Raw genomic sequence first — 8,846 nt, forward strand, 5'->3', positions numbered from 1 at the left:
AAAATCTGACTTCATATCTAAAAACAAAGTATGAAATTTGATGAACCGCATGAACATGGATGTATATAAATGTTTAAAAAAATTAAAAATGAAATTAAATGAATTAAATGTTTAAAAGGCTTTAAACGACGCAAATGACGTAGACGGAAGTGCGTGGCGCTGTGTTTTTCTTTTTGAGCTTCTTCTCGAAATGGCCGCGCGCGGGGAAGGCACGTGTTCTCCAGAAGATGAAGGAGTGGAGGAGATGGAGGAAGGAGGCAGCGAGGATGGAGACATGGAGGAGGAGGAGAAGGGCGGAGGCGGGGAGAGCAGAGTGTACGTGCCCGGTCTGCAGCCGCTGGAGCCCGGAGAGGAGCTGGAGATGGAGCGCTCCGCTTACCGGCTCTACCACCAGTGTCAGACAGGTACCTCCACCACCTCCACACACACTCCACACACACTCCACCACCTCCACACACACACACACACACCTCCACACACACACTCCACCACCTCCACACACACTCCACACACCTCCAGACACACTCCACACACCCCCCTCTACTCTACCACCAGTGTCAGACAGGTACCTCCACACACACTCCACCACCTCCACACACACTCCACACACTCACACCTCCACACACACTCCACCACCTCCACACACACTCCACACACCTCCACACCTCCCCTCTACTCTACCACCAGTGTCAGACAGGTACCTCCACCACCTCCACACACACTCCACCACCTCCACACACACTCACACCTCCACACACACACTCCACACACACTCCACCACCTCCACACACCTCCACACCCCCCCTCTACTCTACCACCAGTGTCAGACAGGTACTTCCACACACAGTCCACCACCTCCACACACACTCCACACACACTCCACCACCTCCACACACACACTCCACCACCTCCACACACACTCCACACACCTCCACACCTCCCCTCTACTCTACCACCAGTGTCAGACAGGTACCTCCACCACCTCCACACACACTCCACACACCTCCAGACACACCCCTCTACTGTACCACCAGTGTCAGGCAGGTACGTCCACACCTCCACACAAATGTGCAGCTGCTCTGTCACTGACAGTAGAAGTGTGCGGCCGCTCGGTCGCTGTGAAGTTGCTTGGTCATATTTATTAGTCACTGATGATAGAAATTAGAAATGTCCAGCTGTTCAGTCACTTTCATTTGAATGTTTCAGTCTTTCAGTCACTGACGGTAGAAAGTGTTTGTTGCTTACTTTAAAATGGCATAAAAAAGTAATAAAATAACATCAGTAAACCTTCTGAATGTCCTCTTCAGGTGCTCCGTGTCTGAGCTTCGATGTGCTGCGGGACGGTGATGGAGAGGGCAGAGAGACCTTTCCTCTGTCCATGCTGCTGTGTGCCGGAACCCAGGCGGACACGGCGCTTAGCAACAGGTCAGTCGGTGAGAGAAAGTGTCACGCTTTAAACCGATCCCACTTAGAAACCTCTGAGACTTGAATATGACCTGATCAGGTCCAGGAATAACGAGTCACCCTCTCTCTCCAGGCTCATTGTCATGCGCATGCACAACCTCTACGGCACTGAGAAAGACAACGACAACGAGGAAGAGGAGCAGAGCAGTGATAGTGAGAGTGATGAAGATGAGGATGTTGAGAAGAAGCCTCAGATGGAGCTGGCCATGGTGCCCCACTATGGAGGAATAAACAGAGTCAAAGTGAGTGACCGGTTCTATCTTTTGATTGTAATGTATAATAATATAATTAATAGTATAATTATATAACATATAATGCTCATATGATCCACACAGTCGCTCTGACAGACTGTAATACACTACAGGAAGCGTAGGGGGCGATACAGCTTCTACTGTTTCATTTAAAAAGCTCTATAATGTTCATATGATCCACACAGTCGCTCTGACAGACTGTAATACACTACAGGAAGCGTAGGGGGCGATACGGCTTCTACTGTTTCATTTAAAAAGCTCTATAATGTTCATATGATCCACACAGTCGCTCTGACAGACTGTAATACACTACAGGAAGCGTAGGGGGCGATACGGCTTCTACTGTTTCATTTAAAAAGCTCTATAATGTTCATATGATCCACACAGTCGCTCTGACAGACTGTAATACACTACAGGAAGCGTAGGGGGCGATACGGCTTCTACTGTTTCATTTAAAAAGCTCTATAATGTTCATATGATCCACACAGTCGCTCTGACAGACTGTAATACACTACAGGAAGCGTAGGGGGCGATACGGCTTCTACTGTTTCATTTAAAAAGCTCTATAATGTTCATATGATCCACACAGTCGCTCTGACAGACTGTAATACACTACAGGAAGCGTAGGGGGCGATACGGCTTCTACTGTTTCATTTAAAAAGCTCTATAATGTTCATATGATCCACACAGTCGCTCTGACAGACTGTAATACACTACAGGAAGCGTAGGGGGCGATACGGCTTCTACTGTTTCATTTAAAAAGCTCTATAATGTTCATATGATCCACACAGTCGCTCTGACAGACTGTAATACACTACAGGAAGCGTAGGGGGCGATACGGCTTCTACTGTTTCATTTAAAAAGCTCTATAATGTTCATATGATCCACACAGTCGCTCTGACAGACTGTAATACACTACAGGAAGCGTAGGGGGCGATACGGCTTCTACTGTTTCATTTAAAAAGCTCTATAATGTTCATATGATCCACACAGTCGCTCTGACAGACTGTAATACACTACAGGAAGCGTAGGGGGCGATACGGCTTCTACTGTTTCATTTAAAAAGCTCTATAATGTTCATATGATCCACACAGTCGCTCTGACAGACTGTAATACACTACAGGAAGCGTAGGGGGCGATACGGCTTCTACTGTTTCATTTAAAAAGCTCTATAATGTTCATATGATCCACACAGTCGCTCTGACAGACTGTAATACACTACAGGAAGCGTAGGGGGCGATACGGCTTCTACTGTTTCATTTAAAAAGCTCTATAATGTTCATATGATCCACACAGTCGCTCTGACAGACTGTAATACACTACAGGAAGCGTAGGGGGCGATACGGCTTCTACTGTTTCATTTAAAAAGCTCTATAATGTTCATATGATCCACACAGTCGCTCTGACAGACTGTAATACACTACAGGAAGCGTAGGGGGCGATACGGCTTCTACTGTTTCATTTAAAAAGCTCTATGATGTTCATATGATCCACACAGTCGCTCTGACAGACTGTAATACACTACAGGAGGCGTAGTGGGCGATACGGCTTCTACTGTTTCATTTAAAAAGCTCTATAATGTTCATATGATCCACACAGTCGCTCTGACAGACTGTAATACACTACAGGAGGCGTAGTGGGCGATATGCATCATTAAGAAAAGTTGCTTATTGCACAGATGGAACATTAAATGATGGTGGCACTGTGGGCTGCACTGGGAGGAAACAGCAAATGGCTCAGTTAATGGATTCAAATCTGAAAAATAGTTTACAAAATTCCAGATTCCTTAGTAATTCCTAAATAATCTTTTGTTGCGGCCATAACCAGTAATGAGATTTAAAAGCACCAGCACCAGATGGACATTTTTCAGTTGCTTTTCCGTAAGGATTTGTTTCTGCTCTCTTCTCCTCCTTCTAAACCAGGTGACCAAGCTAGGTGAGCAGTCATTGGCTGCCGTTTGGTCAGAGAAAGGTCAGGTGGAGATTTTTGATCTTCGGCCGCAGTTGGAGGCGGCTCACAGTTCTACGGCCATGGCAGCGTTCATAAAGCAGAACAAGGAGGCCACGCCCTTATTTAGCTTTTCAGGTCACATGACAGAAGGCTTCGCCATTGACTGGTCTCCCAAAGTGCCAGGTGAGTATATGCAGTGGAGATTTACTGTGTGTTATGCTGCAGTATAGAACACGAGACGGCAGTAGGATGCACCGTATACAAAATACGCTGTCCACAGGCTTCCAGGCGGCTATTTAGTGGGTCAGTCTGGGCTGATATGGGTGTTCAGTTGTGCTCAGATTGTATCCATAGAAAAGCACTGACCAGTAGAATGGGACTGTCTGGAGAAGCCTCACATGAGTCTAAGAACGCCGTGCTCAATGTGTGGGCTAGAGGGGTATAAAGCCCCCCAGCATTGGGCTGTGGAGCAGTGGAACTGTGTTCCCTGGAGTGATGGAGCTCCATCCAGTACCTTTGGGATGAGTGGGAGCGATCCAGTGCTGACTGACCCACATCAGTACCTGACCTCACTAATGCTCAATCAGATCCTCACAGCTGTGTTCCAGCATCCAGTGTAAAGCCTTCCCAGAAGAGTAGTTTTGTGTGTTCTTGTCTAGGGGTGGGGGTCCCGATTCTTGTTGAGATAGAGGGGTGGGCTGAAGTGTTGGGGCTACATGACCCTCCAGGTGGAGGTTTATTCAGAGACTCCAAACAGAGAGACATGAGGAAAAACAGCCGAGACGGAGAACAAGAGACCAGAGAAACCCACAAATGTGAGAATTTTCTCTGTTTAAAAAAATTATGATACCCACTAGCTGGCTAACTTTCCCGTTCCACCTTAAACAGTCCAGCAGTTCTGACGCCTGAAGCGTCAGAATGTCACTGCTGCGCCGTTTAAGGTGGAACAGGAAAATTCCATCAAGAATCTGGTGAATATCTGACTTCAGCCCCTGTTCGAATGCTAAGATTTCAACCACTACCCCTTGTACCTCAGTTCAAAGGGGTTAGAGTGACGGTTGAAAGCAAAGGGTAAGGGGGAAAGATAAGAAATGGGACTGGGCCTTAATGTCTTTTAAGTATAAACTAAGTAAATGAAGGGGGACTTTTGCACAGTGTATTATCTATATGCAGAGTATGTCTTTAGAGGACGGCAGACGGTTACAGTTGGTCTTTGTGAGAGTAAGTTGGTGATTTGTTGTCTGGTTTTTGTCTGTAAGGCCGTCTGGCGAGTGGAGACTGTAAGAAGAACATTCATGTCTGGGAGCCGAGGGAGGGCGGAGCGTCCTGGCAGATTGACCAGCGGCCTTTCAGCTCGCACACAAAGTCTGTGGAGGACCTCCAGTGGTCACCCACTGAAGCTACAGTAAGTCATTAGCAGCAAGAGGAGTGGAGAAATCAGTCTGAACTGGATGCATCAACAGACCCTGCCTGGCACTTTGGCCCAAAAATGACCATTGAGTATCACCATAATTTGATTCTAACTATATTCGGTGGTTAATTTTTGGGCCAGAAGGCCATTCGAGGTCATGGTTGTTTCCATTGTCTAAATTTGACCCCCCAAAAAAACCAGTTCTTAATTTAAGCTTGTGTAAGTATATCAATCAAAAGGGAAAGGGAGGTCTGGGCCTCATTGCTCAGGATGCTGCCCCCGCGACCCGAACCCCGGAGAAGCGGAAGATGATGGATGGATGGATGGAAGTATATCAATAAAATTATATCCAAACTCGATGTTTCATGACACGTCGTTGTTTCCAGTCAGATCTGCACCTCTATTCTGTAGTTACGTTTGTCGTGAACGGTTGTTTTTTCAGGTTTTCGCCTCCTGTTCAGTGGATCAGTCCGTTCGTATTTGGGATATCAGAGCTCCGCCCAACTCCATGCTTTCGGCCAATGAGGCTCACTCAGCAGACGTCAACGTCATCAGCTGGAACAGAACGGAACCGTTCCTGCTGTCTGGAGGTGATGATGGACTCCTGAAGGTGTGGGACTTGAGGCAGTTCCAGGTGAGCATTTTCTTCCGAAGAGCCACATTTAGCTAAACACAGGCACTGTTTGCTTTATCTGGGCAGCATTTTATAGTTAAGCCCAATGTGAGGATTGTCCAGTAGTGATGTCCATCAGTCCAAACAGTGGCTGGTTGCACCAGCTGTGTGCAGGTCCAAATGTTGCCTAGTTGTAACGTGAGTGTTTCAGGTCTGTGCATTAGCGCCCGATGACCGCTGGGAAAGGCTCCAGCACCCCCCCCCCCCCCCCCCAACCCCCACACCCCCGAGAAAGTAAGTGTGTGTGTGTGTGTGTGTGTGTGTGTGTGTGTGTGTAAAACAGAATGGGCTGCACACCACAAATTAGTTTTAACGTTGAGCTTAGTAGTTAGTAAATATTTACACCCCCCAGCAGGTGCAAGTGTTTCAGAAGCAATCAGAGACAACATAGAAACCCCAAAAAGACCAAAAACAGCTAAAAATTCTAAACACTACACGCTGTGATTTTACTATTTCAAACTCCCAGCCGTGAAGCTAATCGCCCACAGCTCCAGCTCAGCGAGACCCCGAGATCCAGGTGGTTAACCTGAGGCTGCTGTTGTGTCGGTCAGCCAGAAACCAGCGTTTCTAAAGCTGCGTATTTGGTTTCTCAGTTAAATATTAAAGAGTAATCAGACAGTGGCTGTAGATAATTCGCTTTATTCAGTTGAACATGCACTTGGACTTGGCTGTACTCACTTAAACGAGGCATCGCAGATTGACACGTTTGACCGTTATTACCTCTGTATGGAAATCTGTGGGTGAAACGTTGGAAGGTGTTAAATTAACACTGAAAATTAGACATCATGTTGTGCAAATGGGAGCCGTTACAAAATCTGCCACCTAACGAATATTAATGACCTCCTCCCTCAGTCCGGCCGAGCGGTGGCCACCTTTAAGCAGCACAGCGCCCCCATCACCTCCGTGGAGTGGAACCCGGTGGACTCCAGCGTGTTTGCCGCCGCCGGAGCGGACGACGTCGTCAGCCAGTGGGATCTGTCGGTAGAGTCATGTGACGTGGGCGAGCGGGCAGATGGGTTGAAGGAGCTCCCGCCGCAGCTGCTGTTCCTCCATCAAGGCCAGAAGGAGGTGAAGGAGCTCCACTGGCACCCGCAGTTACCCGGGATACTCATCTCCACCGCGCTGTCAGGCTTCAACGTCTTCAGAACTATTTCAGTGTGAAAACCCAGCGTGTCTGGGCTTTTTCACAGTAGCTCAATGGAAGCGGACTGTTCACATACTGATATGCATTCACAGCACTGCATTGGCAGAGACTGCTCCTCCTCCTCCTCCTCCTCCTCCTCCTCCCCCTCCTCCTCCTCCTCCACACTCATCGAGACTGGCAGGTTCACAGATCGCAGTTTCATTGGCTGCCTGTGTCCTCATCAGCATGTCAACTGATTAAAAAAACTCCACATTGATTATTCCATGTTTTTTTTTTTATTGTTTTTATCCATATATGCACTTTTATATTGTTGCTATCCAAAAAAAGTACTTATTTTAATTGTCCTACATCATTTGAACACAGCAGACGTCCTTCACGTGAGAATTTCATGAAGAATGGACCAACAGAAATGCTCCAAAATCTTTATATTACCTGCGTTAGATGTTTAGAAGGTGTAAAGTTGCTGGTTTAGAGATGCATTTTTCTTTGGTCAGCAACAATAGACTGTACATACTCACAGTGGTCTGCCCGATGACGGCTGGGATGGGCTCCAGTGCCCCCAGAGGGAGAAGCGGCTTAGAAGAAGATGATCTTCATAGTGGTCTTAGAACTTGTTTCTGGAATTGGGGCCTAAAACCACCTATTCGTCGTGTTTTGCAGCACTGATTAGACAAAATTCACATTTTTTTTCCATATTGTTTTTTATCTCTGGTCAGAGTTGTCCTCACTACAATACCCAAGATGCACTTCACAAATGTGGTGTCAGCCCACAGACTGCTGGCCTAGCCACTGATCTGCGCTCTAATAAATACAACCAAGCTAATGTTGGTCTCTCCTGTCAGCGTCCCGTTTTGGAGATGCCTTTTTCTTTGGTCAGCAACAATATACTAGATATCGCTCTCAGAACAAAACCTCGTATCTCCAAAACGGGAACTTTTACAGGAGAAGGAAAAAACCTACTTTACTGTTAATGGAAGTCAATGGAACCAGACGTCTTTCTAGGTCATTTTACGCCGTTTCTTTTGGTTCATTCATCATGAAATTTACAGACGATGTAAAGGTCGACAGGCATTTTACGACTGTCAAAAATCGAAACAACAAAAATGAAGATTTGAGGTTTTTTGTGCTGACAGCAATGATGTATTCATAGTGGTCATAAAACCTTTAGTGCAAAAAAAAACAGGTATTTATCAGGCTATGCAGCATTGATCAGACAGAATTCAGTTTTTGGTGGTGTATTTTCTATCAGTGTCGTCTCACAATACCCATGATTCACTACGCAAATGCCGTCCTGACTGCTCGCCGAGCCGCCGAGCCACTGTGAGCGAACACTTCTACCTCAGTTCTCGAACAAAACCATAAAACGGTGGTTCTGTCTTTATTCAGCAACTCAGCCAGAGAAATGGAGCCAATCTGAGGTAAAGTCAGAGAACTTGTAGAGAGAATTCCCGCTCTGCAATGTCTTATGGCTTTCTCAGACACTAGGGGGCGCGCCCGAGCGAGGCCAAAATGAATGGGTTAATATGGGGCATTTCAGCAAAACCATAGTTTATAAATGCTTTTACAGTTTTCAACAGTTTGTGTAAAATGATGCGATCATTTCCTGAACACAGGAGGGCAGAAAACATTTGAACACCGCTGTTATAATTTTAAGAGCTTTTAAACTCGAGCTATAGGAGTTTAAAACAGGGCCACATGTACGTTCACGACGTCGGTGAGCGCGAGCAGCCAATGAGCTGCTCCGCTCGCCAACCAATCAGCTCTCAGTAGCAGAAATGTTAGCGTCCTGCTGCCCAAAACCCGTCTGCTGTAGAGAAGGGAAAATATATCCGTAAGATTTCTTTGCTTTTTTAGTGAAATTCAATTTAATCCATTTACCTCAGAATAAAGTCGGTCACACCAGTGACGTCAGCTAGAAGCTTCATATGAGATCATGAGCTGAATGAGAAGATC

The 8,846-nt window shown here is 46.5% G+C and overlaps 1 protein-coding gene across 1 annotated transcript; it reads left to right on the top strand.

Moving 5' to 3' along the window:
• Positions 1 to 168: 168 nt before the first annotated feature.
• grwd1 (glutamate-rich WD repeat containing 1) lies at positions 169 to 7,152 on the top strand. The gene is made up of 7 exons (XM_017714579.2): positions 169 to 404; positions 1,308 to 1,425; positions 1,538 to 1,706; positions 3,638 to 3,848; positions 4,925 to 5,070; positions 5,519 to 5,710; positions 6,602 to 7,152. Exons 1-7 carry the CDS (start codon positions 191 to 193, stop codon positions 6,908 to 6,910), a joined length of 1,359 nt encoding a protein of 452 aa, XP_017570068.1. The 5' UTR covers positions 169 to 190; the 3' UTR covers positions 6,911 to 7,152.
• Positions 7,153 to 8,846: the final 1,694 nt, after the last annotated feature.

The sequence above is a fragment of the Pygocentrus nattereri genome, chromosome 3 (genome assembly GCF_015220715.1).
Source record: "Pygocentrus nattereri isolate fPygNat1 chromosome 3, fPygNat1.pri, whole genome shotgun sequence".
NCBI classification, from domain to species: Eukaryota; Metazoa; Chordata; class Actinopteri; order Characiformes; family Serrasalmidae; genus Pygocentrus; species Pygocentrus nattereri.

Coding starts and splice junctions, on each gene's coding strand:
- grwd1 (XM_017714579.2), top strand. CDS start 191: ATGGCCGCGCGCGGGGAAGGCACGTGTTCTCCAGAAGATGAAGGAGTG. Junction 405..1,307: donor CTACCACCAGTGTCAGACAG/GTACCTCCACCA, acceptor TGTCCTCTTCAG/GTGCTCCGTGTCTGAGCTTC. Junction 1,707..3,637: donor GAGGAATAAACAGAGTCAAA/GTGAGTGACCGG, acceptor CTTCTAAACCAG/GTGACCAAGCTAGGTGAGCA.